This window comes from Vombatus ursinus, unplaced genomic scaffold, assembly GCF_900497805.2.
Source record: "Vombatus ursinus unplaced genomic scaffold, bare-nosed wombat genome assembly UNPS02009132.1, whole genome shotgun sequence".
Taxonomy (NCBI): domain Eukaryota; kingdom Metazoa; phylum Chordata; class Mammalia; order Diprotodontia; family Vombatidae; genus Vombatus; species Vombatus ursinus.
In genome coordinates, this window is record NW_020948910.1 from 1,252,982 (window position 1) to 1,271,628 (window position 18,647).

Consider the following 18,647-nt stretch of genomic DNA (forward strand, 5'->3'; position numbering starts at 1 on the left):
TTCTTATAGGTTACATACATTAGTACATCTCTTGCCTCCCTGTCTTTGTCCTGTTTTTTCCTCTCATGCCTGGGAGGTACTCTTTCCCCTTTTCTGCCTCTTAAAATCCCTAACTTCCTTCAAGGCTCAGCAGAAACCCTGTCTTCTTCATGAAAAGTTTCTTAAGCTCCTCAGCTGGCAATGTCTTCCTTCCAAAATCATCTTGCATCTATTTTGTGTATCTCTCTCTCTCTTTCTCTCTTTCTCTCTCTCTCTCTCTCTCTCTCTCTCTCTCTCTCTCTCATTCCTTGGCAGGGATTATTTCACTTCTTTCTTTGTATTCTTAGGGCCAAGAACAGTATCTGCCGCATAGTAGGCACATAATAAGTGCTTATTGATGGATTACTAAGAATATTTAAGTTCTTTCTTCTTGTCCAAGAGTTTCAGAAGTGCCATTGCAGAGAATATAAATAGTTAATGCACATTTTTTTTTTTTTTGCCTCTGGAGTGACCCAAGTCACCAGATTTTGATATAAATGAAGGAAGGAGAAAGAACTGATAGGGAACCTATGGCCAAGGAAAAAACATCACTCCATATCGTCCTCAATAGTCAGGCTAAAAAAAAAATTAAGTGATTATAATTACTGTGAGGACACAAGTGATAGTTACTAGGAAATCAGAGAATAAAAGCCCAGAAGTTCTGTGCTATCCCTGGATATACTGTTTTCCCCTGAGATCTGGGAGTTTTTCAGGGACTTCAAAAAAAGGGGGAGAAATGGAGAAATAAAAGACACAGCAATAATGCTCTATATTTAGTGTGAATAATGCATCCATGAAATGGTCACATGTATTTGAATCTGCAGTATTCTAAATTATAATTGTGTAAAATAGGTAATTTGTTCCAGACTAATGGAAACATGCAGTTCAAATATGAATAATGTGAGCATGTCACAGGATTCATTATTTGCACTAATTACAGTCATTTTGAGTTTTGAAACATGCACATTGATTTGGGAAGCATCCTTTTGGCTGCTGAACTCTTCTTTACACTATGTATCACTTACCTGATGTGTCAGAAATTACTTTAAACCACACAAGGGTCTTCTGCCTACAGGAGATTTTAAAAAGATATTTATGACACATTAAGGCCAGATCTTGGCATATACATAGTCTCTACTGTATACCATCAAGGGACAGGAATAATTTCCTGAACTGTCCTATTGGCATTATTTTTACACTGATAATAAAAGAAAATCATATTTATAATAAATAGAAAATATTTATTGTACAGCATTATCAAGATCATTTGACAAAAGGCAATATCAATCAGGCCAAAAGAAAATACTTTTACAAGAAGCTTAACAACTTGTACAAACACATACACTAAAGTGAGTAATTCCTGCCCTTTGGGTATGCTGTATGTATGTGTACATTTCCAATTTTAAGCAATTATGTTCTAAGAACTAATAATATATTATATCTCAAGAAAACTCATACTTGTAATATTAATATTATTAAGTATTCATAATAGAGTTAGTGCTTAAAGTGTTCAAATTTCCTAAATCAAAGACCCAGGACAAATTGTGATCTTACATTATTGGAATAACAGGAAGCTATTTTCCTTATCTAATCCAACTTTGTAAAGACAAATTGGAAAGTACAAGTCCTGTAATACTAAGGACATATGCCAGTGGCATTAAGACAAAATATGTTTGACTAATAATAGATACTGTACCATCACTTGCTAGTTTGCCAATTTGTGGAAATCAACCTAGAAGACATTATGATGTTTCCCTTTTTCTTTTGTCTGCTTCAACTAGCTGAAAATCTGAGATTTGAAGCTTACATTTCAGTTGCAAGGTGCCAAATTTTCACCAAAATTGCTTAAAAATAATTTTAGTTAAGGAAAGTTTATTCAAATTTTATAGAACTGGATGAAATTGGCAGTGATTAATGCCAAAACAGATAAAGAAAGTCAGCAAAAGCACTAAATGGTGAATTAGATAGTGGATGCTGGCCCAATATCTTAACACTGTGGATACTTTTTATAGGGGCCTGGACTGGAATTTGGCTGGAAGAGAGTTTGTTAAAAATGAAACTGGGGATAAGTAATAAACCAAGAGTGAGAAATATACATTCCAAGAACAGGGGAAGAAGTCAGACTGATTATGGATATGTGTTTGGTCCTACTAAAGTCGAATGAACTTTCTAAAACATTTTATTTCAGAAAATCTGTATTGCCGGGAGAAATGACTGGAAAGCAGAATGACTAGCTTATATGTCAATGGACATTAGCCAGTCACAGCTCGTCTCCCAAATAAGTGAACATAAAGGTGCAGAAAAATGCTTAAAAGAAAGACTAGAAAGAAGGCCCCAAGCAAAATAAAAATACTGATAATGACTGGGAAATCTGGAATAGTCTTAGTTGTTTGTGTCCACTTTAAGCACTAAAATGGTAGAAATTTTAAATATCGAAGCAACAAGAAATATTCTAAATACTGTATTTTTCAATCTTAAGTTTTAATACTGGTGTGTGCAAGCAGTATAAAATGCACCTTTTTTGTTGTTACCCATACTTTTTTTTGCGAACATTTAATATGACAAATCCTTGGAGCACTTAAATTATTAATAATCTACCCATATCATAAAACATCTGCAAAACAAACTCCAGTTTAGCAGGGTAACAACTGTCTTAGCTGCATATGAAAAATGTTTGAGAGCACAGCATACAAACCTGCAAAGAGCTACTTACTGTATATACTTATAACAATGCTATATAGAAAACATGATTGGAACATAAAAATATCAATACTATATCTGTAGGACAATCTTTCAGTGGCAGTTGACATTACATTTCACACATAGAGGCACAGGCACACACAGACACGGGACATATTTGTTCACTTCTTTTACAATAACTTTGGCGACAACAGGAAATAATTGCTTTTCAGCTAAAGTAGTCATCTTTGCTAGGAATACACAACTATCTTCAAAGATGAAGCTACTGCCCTAGTAACACAGAAGAACAATGAAACCACATAGTAAATATACTTGTTACAGAAGGTCAATTGGTAAATATTATTTGCTACAGTCAATGTAGGGTAACAGTTTAGCCACAGGATTTGTTCCCGTCAACAAAAGGGCAGCTCAAAGCCCTTGGCACGATTTAAGTTTGACACACAACAAAGGCCCCCAACTCTATTTGGTCTCTGGTTCTGACCCCTTTTCAAAATCAGCAAAAAACAAAACAAAAACAAAACAAAAAACTAACGTGAGAAGTTGAGTGTGCTGAAAGAAAACACTTTGTGGTGACTTTTTTCTTTTTTTTTCCCCTTCAGGCTGTTTTGCCAAATAAAGATAAGTCACCGAACAGCAGCTTGGAGGCACAGAACTTTCTCCTGGTGGCACAGCAAGGTTGACTTGGGGCTCTGGTGGAAAACACTAGGAATTAGGTCCTTGGTTCTACTTCAAATTCTGACGTTGTCATTTGAGTTCCAGCGTCCCCTCGGAGACCCCAATAGTTTGTGCACAGGTGGGACCTCACGTGGGAGAGAAGAGGTGTAGAGAGAAAGGGAAAAGCAGTCAAAACATCTGCTTCCAGGGTAGCTTCACACAGTTCTCTCTTCAGCCAATATGAGTCTTGGCCTCCCAAATTCCTTTGCCCCGCCCTCCCCCCCCAGATGTGCTAATGATTCAATCGATGACTTTGCTTTTTACGGTGGTCTGCAAGTTTATGGATGATCCTGTGCAAGAAGAATTTTAAAAAACAAAACAAAGCAAAAACAATAACATTCTTTTGTTCTCCCTATTGCACAGCTATAGCGTTTGGGCTTGTGCTTTGTCAGAATCCCCTTCCTGCAGCTAGAGCACACTTTTGAGTAATTCAAGCATCAAAGCTCTCTGGTGAATAGATCACTGGTTAGGAGAGAGAACCCGACCCCCACCCCCCACTCCCTTCCCTCTATTCCCTCCCTCCCCCAGTACTTGGATCAGCAACGGATTTGTCCTCCCCGGATTGTTTCTCCCAGCCTCTTCAGCTCCCCTTGCTCCTGTGACTGACCCTCAGCTGCCTCCCCCTACAGGGTGGATGAGCTTTGCTTATAGTCCCTCAGGATGACCGAGGCGTAGGTCACATTTGGAGGGGTGCAGAGCACAGACTCGGACACGGGCGAGCTGGGCACCGAGCTGCCCGAGGCCACCGAGTCTCGGAAGGGCGACGGAGGCGTCAGGGCAGGGGAGGCGTCAGGGGTCAGTTTGCCTGTGGCTCGGAGCCCCCCTTCCTCCTGCTCTTCCTCATCCTCCTCGTCCTCCAGCTCATCTTCCTCCGTGTCACCCCTTTGCTCGTATATGTACTCCTGGAGGAGCTGGAATCGCTCGCTGTCCCCCTCGTCGGCCGGGGGCGAGATAGGCTCGTCGCTGAAGGTGCTCAGCTGCAGGGGCAGCACTTGCTGCTGCGGCAGCGGCAGAGGCGGAGGCTGCGGGGCCGGGAGCTGGTAGAGGGGCCGTCCCCCGTTGCCCGGGATCCCAGGGCCCACCAGCACCGCATTGAAGTTGTTGAAATCCGGGATGCTGGCCACGCCCTGCAGCTGGTCCAGAAGCAAGAGCTCCTGGGGCTGGGGCTGGGGCTCTGGTAGGGGTGGCGGCTGCTGCAGCGGCGCCGGCAGGCCTCGGGAGGTAGCCGGCTCGTTCAGGAACAAGTGGGGCTCGTCCACCACCACGTGGGCTGGGAGGGGAGGAGTGGCGGGGGTCACCCGCCGATGCACCAGCCTTGAAGGGCTGCAGGCTGGGCTAAAGCGCACGGGTGGCTCGCTCTCCTCTTCCTCCACCACGTTGTACAGGGTCTTGGTGCTGATATCTGAAAAAGTCAGGCTCTTGCCCGAGCCTTGGTAACTTTTAGTGAGGGGCTTGATCACCGCTGTCTGGTTGCAAGCTGTCTCGTTGCTCTTCACGTGTACAGACAGACGGTGCCACATGTGCTGTCCCTTGGGCACCTCTCTTCCACCTGGTTCAGACCATGACACAGACTTGCCATTAGAACTATGAATAAAATAAAGATGGATTTATTTGCATAGACATCATGCATAGACTGCATAGCCACATAAAATAGACAAACCCAGGACATAATCCGTGGATGCCTAAACCCATTATTGGGTCCATCCATGTCCTTCTCCCCAGCCTGATCATATCCAACCCCTTTCCTCATCAGTTAACATTTACTATAGTTTGACCATCCTGCTTTCACCTACCCTCCACACCCTCCCCATTAAGGCAGTGGACAAGACTGAGACAGGATAACAGAACAACTGTTACTGTAAACTTTTATAAAAGATATTAAAAAAAAAACCCTCCCACAAAATTCAGGCAATGGCACAATTGGCACTAATTGCAGTTTCTGTGAAAGACTGCATAAAAATATGGAAAGAAATTTTAGAAGATAACCCAAACCTTAGCTTGGAGACTTTAACACATAGGCAGCAGAAGAAAGTCATTAATAGTAACAGATAACCCTTCTCTTCTCATCCCCAAGACAAATTAAGGCCTAGATATTATATTCTATAACTTATCCTCATAAAATTAGAAAGCTATTCACTGAGTTACCAGTTCTGATTTTCAAATGTCTAAATGGTTGACATTTCACAAGGTAGTTTGGCAGGACAGGGTACCTGTGCAGAAGGAGAAAATGACATTTGACAGAAAAAAATAACAATTTTGTTCCTTTAGGAATGGCAGTGGTATTAAATCCCACACAGTTTGAGTTATTCCTTGAAGAGGGAGCACCATCACTAAAATCAACAGTGAATTTTTTTAGGCATGAAAAGGTCCTGATTGAACCCAGAATATGTGTTTGGGCAAGGGGAAGCCAAGCCCAAAATAGTGACAAGTTGCAATCAGGTACAGAATTGAGACCTTATCAGTGAAATCTTTTGGTTTCTCTCCTTTCTGAAAGAAGAACCTCAGGGGCACTCATAACAGCAATGCCACATTTGTCCCTGTTATCATGGAAAGCTTTTGAACAACTTCTTTCCCTGTGTGAAGGAAAAAAAAAAGGAATTTATTATGTGTATGAAAAGTCTATTATTTTTACTGTGATGCCACTGGGAAGACTCTGGGTCTAGGTGTTGTGTTCTGTGTATGTGTAATAGATACTAACACCTAATAAAATTTCTTCTATTATTAATATTGATGGTGTTAATTCTATTTTTTATCCTACCTTAAGAAGTTAAGAAAGTTCTCACAGGCAAACTTAGCACACAATCCAACTTCTAGTGGCAAATATAATATGTGACTTTCTCTACTATAATAAATCATCCTCAGAATCAGAAATGGTATCATTTTCTTTGACCACGTTTGCCATCTCTGAAAGATATCAACCCATTGTTCTTCATCTGTGTGCTTGCAAAATCTTAGCTCTGTGTCCCAATCCATTTCACCCTTGAGTTAATTTGTGGCTTGACTCTGAAGTTAGCTAGTGTTGTTAATAGATTCTCATCCATATGAAATGAAAAGCCCTGAATGCTTTAAAAAATTTTTTTTCGGGAGTTTGCCTCCCTCACACTCCATTGTATTCATGGAAACACTCAAGAAAGCAAAACAATGATATTTGTGAAATTATAAGGAATTTGTATGGAAACTATTTTTCCTTAGTTGCAGGTGTGAGATAGACTCTATGTCATGGTGTGAAATCTTCTGTTTAGAGAAAAAGCTGGCAAGTTTTAATTATTCTCAAAGATGACTTATCTAAGCATTTTTAAATCATAGGGAGAAATACTTCCAGAGACATCCAAGTGTCATAGTTATGATGAAAGTAATGTTTTGACATATGAGATCTGAAATTCCTGAAAAGAGAAGTAAGCCAAATGTGTGTAGGAGCAGGAGCTCTTACATATTTACTAAACAATAGTTAACAGGAAGAATTTTGTTCTTATTTTTTGGATAATAAGTTTGTATTGACCTCAAATAGGACACACTCCCTCCCCTAGACCCTGCTCCCTGAAAATATGACTTATGTGAAACCCAAATGCCATTTGTAATTTGTGTTACTTTTCCATGTGTATGTATACACATATAAGTATAAATGTACACATATGTATATTATATATGACATATGTGATATGTCATATATAATAAGTCTTTTTTTTCCCTTTTCACAGAGATCTGATTTTGAGTACAGCCTATATTAGGTTGAATCAATGTTATAATTCTGTACAATTTATTTGCTCCTCTGTGTTTCATTAGAATTACAGAGTATTCTGTAGCATAGCAAATTGCTTTTCAGGATGATGAGGAAAATATAATTTCTGAACCAGTATGTCATTTTATCAGTGTGAGAACTCCCTCAACCTAGACAGATTCCAAACTACCCGTAGCTATAGAGACCTGCCTGAAGCACCACGAGGTTGAAGTACTTACTAAGCCACACAAGTAGTTAGTATCAGAGGCTGGAATTAAACGCTGGCCTTCTTGACTATAAACACAGTTTTGTACCGTAATACTGAATCTCTTTGTCAAAATGAATAATAATCCTTGGATCATATAAAAATTCTTTCATCTGAGACCATCAAAGTGTTTGTAAGTGCAAAATTACTGAATTCTTTAAAATGCTTCTGCTAGGTAGTTAAGATGTTTTGCTCCCCCTCTTTTATAGTTAGAGGAATGAAGGAACAGGAAAGTGATGTCACTGGTCCAATGAGAAAGTCAGAAAAGGAAATGCAACCCACAAGACTCTAGTAATCTGACTGGATAAGCCATGCTTACCTTTTACTTTAGCATGTCTTATTACTCCATTCCCTACTGTTCTTCTGAAAGTAGTCTTTCTTTCTCCTTGACACCCAACATTTCACCCAGAGAGATTAGAAATCTTCTATTTGGCCTCATACTTGCCTCCATTTATCCTTCACTACCCATCTCACTCCAGTAGCCAACTGAACTAAATTTTCATCTTTTTATATTGTAATGGGGAATATTTCCACACGTCTACATGGTTTCGCTTTCCCTCTTCTCATTAAAACAAAACAAAATATTAAACACAAATGACAGGTTATGTCTCCATTAAAGGAGTGGCGTATAAGAGAGGTGAGGACTTTCCCAGGAAGCCCAGATCCTTTGAAAACTACAATTTGCAAGCATCTCACCCTGCTCTCTAGCAAAGCATCTCATAGGGCCCAACATACGCTGGCAAATGTCTTTATTCTCTTACCAGTAACAGTAAGGTAACCCCACTCACTCCACCCACTCTGTAAAATGGATTGTTTTCCTCACTCTCAAGGGGGTTCTGTGTGGGTCTCTTTATATCACACACTGCTTTAGTCTCCATCTGCTTAGAGTATTATTATATCATCTGGCAGGCAGAGAAAATCACAAGTTAGTTCTGCTTTTATCCAATACAATTTCTATCTCAATGATAAGAGATTATCACAGTGGTTCTCAATGCCAGGTCCTTGTTTACCCCTCTGGATTTACTGTAAATGCACTGTGTAATTAGAGAAAGATTAAGATCCTAGGGGTATTTCTGGAGGCTTAGTAAATTAGACTAAACTCATTTTAGGACAAAAGAAATTCCATTCCATCCACTTGGGGCAAAAAGAAAAGGGGCGGGGCATCATCCCATATAAATTACAGTATGCAGTATAGCTTTAGACTCCTAGATAGAGTAGGGGGGAATTGTATGTGTGGGGAAGACAGGGAGGAGGGATTAAATGAACTCAGAATGATTCCCCAAAAGTTTATTATTCTTATGAAATACAAAGCCTACTACTTCATTTTAATAGCTTGACTTGGCTTTTCTTGAACTCCTGACTTCATCTCTTTTACTCTGTCCAATCACACTGAACTTAGTAGTCTGAATGACAGCAATTTGATTTGGAAAATTACTTTTACTTTCCACAGAGAAGCTCAGCCCTATCTTCCTGACCTCATCATACTTGAACCCTTGGAATCATGCCTATCAGATATAGTGAAATAGCTATGCATGAAGGTGTGGAATTATGATTTCTTTATAATAATTGATATGATATGTGTAATGGATATACTAATTGATTAGATTTTTGAGAATTGACTTTTCTAGCTTATGAGTCAGAAGCTCACAATGCAGTTTGAACTGATCAATCAAAACTTTGACAGCACCCACAATCACTGGCATTTTTGTGCCTGTGTACCTGAAGTGAATCGAATCAGTGTCGAACCTGTTCCCAACACAGAAATCTGGTCCTCTGACTCACCAAGTAATGACCCCCAAAGACTTGAGCAATGCTATTTCTACAGAACTTCAGGACACCTGTACCTTATTATTGTGGGATTTGTGGACTGGTCGTGGGAAACTTTATGGCCCTGGAAATGATTGTTTGTAATCCACCTTCCCTCTTCCATTCTCACTTGTGATTTACATATATAATCTCTGTCTTCAGCAAGGTGGAATTCTGATCAGGAGAATTCCTGATTTTCAAATCTATTCCTCATAATGAAACTAATTAATTAAATGGCTACCTGATTATTAGCACTTTGTCTAGGGCCTGCTGTTTCATCATTCTCAGGTTAGAGGCTGTCTCAGTAAAATCCTGTTAATAAGGGAATCATCTTTCTCCTGAGCTCCACACCCACATCACTAACTTCTTGTTGGATCTTTTGAACTGTCCTTTAGTCTGACTGACTGACTGTCCTTAAGTCATCTCAAATTCAACATGTACAAAATAAAACTTATTATCTTTTCCTCAAAACCCATTCCTCTAACGAACCCCCTTATCACCATCAAGGACACTACCATTCTTCCAGTCACCCACCCAGTTTTCAAATATGATGTCATCCTTGACTTTTCATTCTCATTTACCCCACTTAAGCAATCAGTTTCTAAAGCTTGTCATTTCTGTCTGTACAACATTTCTCCAATATGTGCCTTTCCTCCACTCACAAGACCACTGCAATAGTTCAGACCCTTAGCACCTTTGCCCTGGACTATTGCAATAGTCTCCTAACTGGTCTCCATGCTTTTAGGTTCTCTTTGTTTGAATTTATTCTCCATAAACCAACAAAATAATTTTCCTAAAGTACAGATCTCATCATATCACCCCCCTACACAACACACTCAAAAAATTCCAGTGGCTCCCTGTTACTTTTAGGATCTATTATAAAGTCTTCTGCTTGGCATTAAAAACTCTTCACAACTTGTCAATCTTTCCAGTCTTTTTACACATTACTCCTTCTGTGTCCCAGTCACACTGGCCTTCTTTCTATTGCTAAAACAGTTCATCTCTCACACAAGATGCCTCATCTTTGTCGTCTAAGGCTGGGACATGCTTCTTCTTCACCTCTATGTCTTCTTTATCCCTAGTTTCTTTCAAGATTCACCTTGTGTCACGTTTTGCTTTAGGTCTTTGCTGATTCCCCTCCAAGCTATTACCTTGGTGTTCAAGTTAACTTTATATATGCTTTGTGTTTGTTTTGTGCATACCTGTGCATACTTTATGCTTGCTGTCTCACCTGGTAGAACATAAGATCCAGGAAACCAGGTACCAAATCAATTTTGTCTTTGTATCTCTAGCACCTAGCATAGTGATGGGCACATAGTAGGTACTTAAAATGCTTACTGACGATCTTGGATTTGGATCAGCCCTTCAGTAACATTTGCCTTATGAGCCTTTCTGTGGCTCAATAAAGATGCTGAGAATGATGATTCCTGACTAAGTATCTGTCAGGTCTGACAGGACCAGAAATGGGAGATGATTTGAGGTGCTAGTGTGAGGACCTACTGAGATCCTGGGGTCTGAGTTTCTAGATGGAACAGATCTCTTGACTTAATATTCTTTTAACTGGATATTCTCACTCCCCCCACTCCCACCCCAACAGAAAATCCAATATTCACAGCACTTTAGAGAATGGATGGGAGTGGGTGGTGTAAACAGATCAGCCTATCTCTGGCACTTAGAGTGATCCTGTCTGTTTTATTTGTTTCAGTAAGTGCTAGTTACATCTGCGGATACATTGCTCTCCACTCAAGAGAGGTCTAAAATGGGAATAACAGTGGGTGGGTGTTTCAGAGCAGGAGGGAAGGATCCTGCCCCAACTGTATAAGAGAAACATATAGCACCTGTCTCAGCTGTGCCTCACTCATGTCATTGCTATCAGGTGTAAATGGTCTCTCCACAACCAGAAGGATGGTTACTACAGAGAACAACCAGACAAAAGCAAGACCTTCTTATAAGGTCTTACTCCTTCTACCTTGAGGATGCTTTTGCAAGTTTTCTCTGAAAGTGGAAAAAAAAAAAAGAAACTTCATCAAATCACAAGTTGGGGAGAAAGGCTTACCAAGTTAAGAAAAATAAATAGCCACGGGGCTAAAAGTAAATTCTGAGCTTTCTGCTTGGACTTCTGACCCATCTATTCCTAAGGGACTTGAGAATTCAGGTTCCAGGAACTATTTAATTGCTTTTCAAGGGTGGTAATGCTGAGCATGGGAGACCCCAGAAAAATAGTGGTCATGAGGATGGTCAAATGCTGTATAAGCAGCTGGGTCAAGGCACTGTAGAAAATGTGGTTGGGAATGTTGCTTCTGCATATCACTCATCAGGGTGTGGATAAGTCCCCCAAATCCCTTGATGAGTAGCTGCTGGGGTATTGACAGCTGTAGGCTGTTGACAAGGAAATGTGGAGAGTGGGAGATGTAATTAGGAGTAGAGATTCGAGTGGGGAAATTAGGAGCTCTGGATAGGCTATAAACCCTGCATTACCTAGCCAATGGGAAAACAGGGGAGGAAACTGCGATTAGGGCCTAGGAATAAAAAGCCTTGTTCTCCCTTCTGTAAGGTGTGCCCACACACAGGACACCCGGGCTTGGTAGGCCATTAATAAAAAAACTTTTTTTTCTTTTATATATATATATATATATATATATATATATATACACATACACACACATATATACACGTATATATACATATATACACATATATATACATATATACATACACACGTATATGTGTGTGAGTGTGTGTGTGTGTGTATATATATATATACAAAGAGTAAATATTTCATACTCATTTAGGTTATTTAGGTCACATCTTATATCAAAAGGCCTAGGGACATTGCCAATAAGACACGTAAAATGAAAGTTGTAACAGTGGAGTTCTTGACGTTCCACGTGCTGTGCCTGGTTGGTTTTACCATAGTACACACACTCATTCTGAATGGGTCAAGGATGAAAGAGCAATCTACAAAAATAATTCTTTCATCAAGGAACCTAAATTAGATGCTGGTCACTGGTTGTTGAGCAAATGAAAGGAAGGGCCCATAAATCTTGTTCAGATATAGTACCTATTATTGATAGAATGTGGTTCCAATTAGAAAGGAAACAAAACTTTCTAAAGTCTAAAAAAGGGGAACTCTTTTGGGGGGACAGACATCCCCTAGTGTAGCAAGCAAGCAAATGGCAAGCATTTATTAAAGGCTTACTATGTGTCCAGCCCTTTATAAGGGAATTTTTAGTAGTTTTGCTTTTAACTCAACTTGTCTATTTGGGAATGCCAGAAATTCATGTAGAACATTTTACCTGGAGATTTTATCAGATCCTGGCAAAACAATCATTCCAGTTCCAACTTAATTTTCCCAAAAAGTCATTTTCAGGGAATGTGGTTGAACCTAGTTGATGGCTTCAGTTGTGCCACGTGTACAAAAGGCAGGATTTAGAATGTTTTTTTTTTCTTTTAAAAGTTTCTTTTATCTCAGAAAGAAGTATTTTCACTCATTGTTACTTGACCTATAATCATAACATCAAATCATTCTGAGTTGTTTATTGTATTCTATTTGTAACCTTTACAAAATAACCATAGAAAAACTGAGCAGTTAAACCATTCTGCTGCTGTTATTCCTGGGTGTCTGGTTAAGATTGGGACAGACCATACAGGGCCAGCAGTTTTATTTTTCATTATTGATTCACTCTCTTATTCTGGGTTACATATATACCATTACATCACAAGATCACAGAGAGAACATACTATCTTCTTCTTATAGGATGAGCCAGGGCTGAAGAAGAGTTGATAACCAATAATGCATTTGTTAATGTTTAGTCATTTTCAGTTGTGTCTGATTCTTTGTGACTGTATTTGGATTTTTTCTTTCTTTTTTTTTCTTTTTTTTTTTTTTAGGAGGCATTTGGAGTTAAGTGATTTGCTCAGGGTCACACACCTAGTAAGTGTCTGAGGCTGGATTTGAACTTGGGTCCTCCTGACTTCAGGGTTGGTGTACTGCACCACCTAGCTGCCTGCCCCCATTTAGGGTTTTCTTGGCAAAGATACTGGAGTAGTTTACCATTTCCTTCTCCAGCTCATTTTACAGTTGAGGAAACTGAGGCAAACAAGATAAAGTGACTTGTCCAGTGCCACACAGTCAATAAGTGTCTGAGGTCAGATTTGAGCTCAGGAAGATGAGTCTTCCTGACTGCAAGCCTGGCACTCTCTCCATTGTGCCACCTAGCTACCCAATTATACATATGATTACATTTACAAGTCTTTTCCTAAGGTACTAGAATATTAGCCTAGTAAGGTTTTAGCTTAATCTGGAATGAAAACATTCCACAATGAGTCTACTAATTGCTAACATGCTCTTGAAATCTAGTGATCTGAAATGATCTTGAATAATTAATCGTATGTCTTTGCTACTCCATTGATCTACTATTCTTTCCACTGAGGATTCTCTATTAGGGAAAACCTCTTCCTTTTCACTTGGACTTTGAGACTGATATTTTAAAATCATTAAAGAGCCTATAATTTCATCTTACACTATTGCATGTATTCATGTAGGGGAAAGGGTGAGACAGGGGGTCATAACTCTCTTTAGTTTGCTCTTAGGAGTTCTTATCTTTTTGTGTGTCATGGACTCCTTTGGCAGTCTGTTGAAATCTATGGACTCATTCTTGGAATAATATTTTTAAATGCCTAAAATAAAATACATAGAATTACAAAGGAAAGCATCATATTGAAATACAGTTATGAACTTTTTTTTAAATGTTCATGGATCCTGGGTTAAGAACCCCTGCTCTACTTGTCTTGTCAAGACAGGCATACTTTTGCATTCTCATTAATTTTTCTGTCAGGAAGTCAGCAGCTATTCCATTAGGATCAACTCACTGTGTTCTGGATCAAAATCACCACGTGGCACACAGAATACTTTGGTATCTTGACTGGAATTACTAAGAATGTACTTAGGTAAACTAGTGTGATTGGTTATCAGATATGCTTTGATTGTCCTATGAGTTACCTCTTCTCTCTCTCTCTCTCTCTTTCTCTCTCTCACTCTGTCTCAGAGCTGAGTACAACTGAGTTGAACCCAACTTTGTTTCTCTATGAGCTTCTTCAGAGAATCTCAGGAGGGCAGAACACAGATTTCCCAACATGCTCCACTGAACAAAGAGTGGGAGAGGTATTGTGGCCCCACTCACCAGCATCCATAGCAAAGTTCAATAACAAACAACATTTGAACAACATGGGGTTCTCCATGCTTGCAAGACTGTTTAAGCCACAGGAAACTAGTCAGTGCGCTGTCTCCTGCTGCAGGAATGTGTACCTTTGACTCTCCCAAGGGTTTGAAGGGCTGTAAAGGAACAGCTGAAAATGATCACAGACACTGTGTACAATGAATTGAACATTTTCCATGTTCTTCTGTTGACTTAAAGGGACACTGTCAAGATTTGGAGGTCAAATATCAGACCAAACATGCAACTTTATTTTTTTTATCAGAATAGGAAAATCTGATAAAAATGCTTTAAATATTGCAAATGATATAGTTTCCATTTTTTAAAAAAAGGAATTCTGGTTGCCACTTTTTGTGGGACCCACAAAATGTGTATTTTATCATTCCATTGAATGAGGAGGGGCACAAATAGCAGTTCATGCTGGTCCTGATGGCCATGGGCTAAAGCTATGGAGCCAATCCATAAGCTTAGGTTATGACTATCCTTGAACTGCAGCCAGTATAATTTCAAACCCTTGGCACAACAGCTAAAAAGACAAAAAAATGAAGAAGAAAGGAAAGGAGAAGTGAAGAGAAGAAAAAGAAAGAATAAAAGAAAAGGAAAGAAGGAACTGTTTGCCAAGTAAGAATCTGACAAAATTGATGCCGGTGGAAAATTTGCCTTTGAGCTTATAACCAGGATTTTACAAATGAAGCTCCAGAAGGAGAAAAAAATGCTGCATCAAAAGGAAAAATAAACAAGAAAAAGAAAGCAAATGGCTTGACAGTATCCCTTTAAGAACTTATGGACAATCAAGAATTGATTGATGCGCAAAAACGAATTCTTCCTCCTTGATGGCATGCACCACATCTGTCTCAATGTTAGAAATGGAACAACCCAGGAGAGAGAAAGCAAGGGGTCAACCACTGTGTCATGCACCTTTTCTTACACATTCACTGCAGTGTGGGACTTTTCAAAGCTGCACATGTGCCGACGGACACTGGCTGGTGGGCGAGAATTCTGGCTGCCTCTTCCTGAGGATTGAAAAGAAAAAGACACCCGGTGAGTGGTTATACACATGTACAGACATGGCGACTATACCACTCAGGAGGGTGCATGGCCCTGACCTAATCCTGGCTTAACTCCTGTGACTCTTCTTCCTCCTCATTTCTGTTTTATTCTGATTCTTAAAATTCCTACATGGACTTGGCCATCTCTAGCCCCAATGTGGAGTTGAGGTGGGGTAGAGAGTGCTGCCCAAGTTTACTTTCTCATAGCAACATTTGTTTTCAGAAGTGCCATATATGAGGCCCATTCTGCTTTCCATCTGGTGAAATCTTTTCTCTCTAAATAGTAGATGGCTTTGTTCCCGATCTAGGGGGGATCTCTTCCCCCACACCTCCTAACACATTTTTTTGTGTTTGATGGTGCTGCTAAGGAGGCACTAACCCCAGATCACACAGATACCAGACCCCCTCCTTCTGAAAGGGTATTGACAATGTCTTGCATTCTCTTCTGCAGCCCCCATTTCATACTGGGATTTCTAATTGCACTGTTCATTCTTTTTCACCACGTTTGGATCCCTAAAGAATCAATACTGCCACCTAATAGGATGCCATAGTTGCTTATGGAATTATGTTAACGGTGGAATGCTCCACAGAGTGCTCCCTGGGCACTTTTGGCTCCAATGTGAAAGCTGGTGTTGCTTAGGAGACAACTACTGCTTCTACAACCTACAGCGGCTTCTGCATCCTCACAGTGATACACAAAGTGAACAAAGAAAGGCACATTCCTATCTTCTCTTATCACTTCTCTTAGCACAACAAGCCAAAGACTTATTTTTATTTTCACTTTTCCTTTTGGTTAATTTGATTTCAATAATCTATAAAAAAGAGAAAGCTTCACACTACCAAACTGATCAAGGCAACCAATTTCACAGATTCCAGTCATAAGTCTCAATTTTTTTTCCCAAAATAAGACTAAAATTCCTCTCCATAAGTCTCTCCTCACTCCTACCCCAAGTCATCATGGTTAGTCACAATGAATAAGGTCAATATTCTTGACAGATCTCTATTTATTCAATAAATATGAATAAAAATGGATTACTTGCAATTCTTTTGTTTTTATATAGATATATATGCATACATAAAAATCTGAATTCCTCCTTTAGGAATAAAGTATTGAGATACCTTGAGATGAGCTCCATTTTTTATTGCAGGAATCCATTTCTTTAAGTGATTTTCAAAATGACCATTTATCCTTGCTATAAAATTTGCCACAGAAGTATACCTTAGCATTCAACAGGTCCATCTTGAAACTATAAGTGCACAGAGGGAATTGAAACCTTGATCCACAATGAGAGTATATATGAGGTTTTCAATTTAGGATGACTTCTAAAATGAACATGAACATTACTACACAAAGTAGTCAAAGTCCAGGGAAAAAATTATTGATCTTGACTTTTTTCAAGCTTTATAAAAAAAAAACATTTTCCAGTATTCCAAAAATAAAAAAAACCGAAGATAGTTTTGAACATTTTGAAAAAATTTTAAATTACCTTAGGTACCAAGAAGTCAAGGAAAAAAAATGTGTTATTTTATGGGACTCATGATGATTAGCTATGCAATATAAGGCGACACATGAAACCAAACCAAACTTTAAGCATCTAGTTTCTAACTCCAACTGCCTATTGATTAATCCTTGATCACTGATTAAACTAGTAATAGGAAAGGCCATTTAATTCAATTCAATAAAAATTAATTAAAGATCTACTTTGTAATGAGCACACTGTGATAGCTACTGGGAAAAGATGCAAAATGCAAAATCATAATTAGAAATATTCATATATCACAAATTTTCATTAAGAAGACACATACTTCAAAAGTTCGCTAATAGCACAAGGCAAAATATAGTTAAGTGCTAGGTGAACAGCATAGTCTTTAGGTGTTATTGGATCCAATGAATGTGTTATCAACTTCTATAAATAATTATCAAGTATCAATTATCTGCAAGGCTCTGTTCTAGGCTCCATAGCAATAAAAGCAACAACAATTACAATATAATAATGAGAGGTAGCAGGACATAATGGATAACTGTAGTATTGGGAGACCTGGGCTCAGGCCTTGGTCTGGCAAAAAATGGCTATGTGATGAAAGATGAGCGATTTAACCTCTCAGAGCAGCAGGCAACTCTCTAAGACTAAAGATAAATTTCAGACAAATTGCTGATTGGCCTCAGTGGATGGAATTTCCAAATCAGGAATTCCATATACTAACGAAATTGAAGGTGCTGCCTCTTTCTCCCTCCTTCCCGCCACCTAATATAATAATAATAATAATAACTATTATCTTATAATTATACAAATGCAATTATAATGGGGTAATAGCCAATTTTAGCTCATTCATTTTGCAAAACACTTTAACTCCATTATTTTATTGGGATCGCACAAAAACTCTTCGAGGAAGGTAGTATAAGCATTATTGTCTTCATTTTATATGAAAGGAAACTGAGGTTTGGAGAGGTAGTTATTTGCCCATGTTCATGCACATAGTAGGCATCAGAGGCAAGATTTAAACCTCAGTCTCTCCTGATTCTAAATCTAACAAACTCTGTACTCTACAGGCTATGTCTTATAAGATCTAGGCCCTGCCCTCAAGGAGCTCACAGTCTAGTCAGGAAGCATGTATGACATTCACACAAAGAACTGTAACACAAAATTTTATTTTCTTAAGTGGGTTATATCTAAAAGGACACTTTCTTACTATAGCTTTGGATCAAGTGAAATGTTAATGGTTTGCAGGCAGGTAGGCGGCACAAAGGATCGGGTGATAGTCCTGGAGTCAGGAATACCTAAATTCAAATCTGACTTAATACACTTATTAGCTATGTAACACTGGGCAAGTCACTTAACCTCTGCCTCAGTTTGCTCATATGTAAAATGGAGATAATAATAACACCTAATATACAGGGTTGTTATGAAGATCTAATGAGAAACTATTTGTAAAGTACTTAGCATAGTGCCTGGGACATAGTAGGTACTTAATCCTTCCTTCCTAAGTGAAAGTTCAGCAAAAATTAAAGTCATAATTACTATTTCTAGAGGAATCTGATGTGGCTATTTTATAGTATATGGAACCTGAATTACATTACCAGGAATTATAGCATCACATATCCAACCAATCACAGTCTCAGGAGGAAAGATGGCTTATAGAGGTGTGTCAAAAAGGAAACA

The 18,647-nt window shown here is 38.9% G+C and overlaps 1 protein-coding gene across 2 annotated transcripts in view; it reads right to left on the reverse strand.

Annotated features, from left to right (window-relative positions):
• Window positions 1–3,994: 3,994 nt before the first annotated feature.
• The window catches only part of GRM1 (glutamate metabotropic receptor 1), a 415,558-nt gene continuing 400,905 nt past the window's right edge, over window positions 3,995–18,647 (reverse strand). The window contains exon 8 of one of the 2 annotated variants that reach the window (XM_027850717.1): window positions 3,995–5,016. In XM_027850717.1, coding sequence (XP_027706518.1) covers window positions 4,056–5,016 — 961 coding nt within the window. In that variant the 3' untranslated portion in view covers window positions 3,995–4,055. Of the gene's footprint in view, window positions 5,017–15,389; window positions 15,451–18,647 lie in introns of those variants that run through there. The other variant, XM_027850718.1, reaches the window with a different exon arrangement.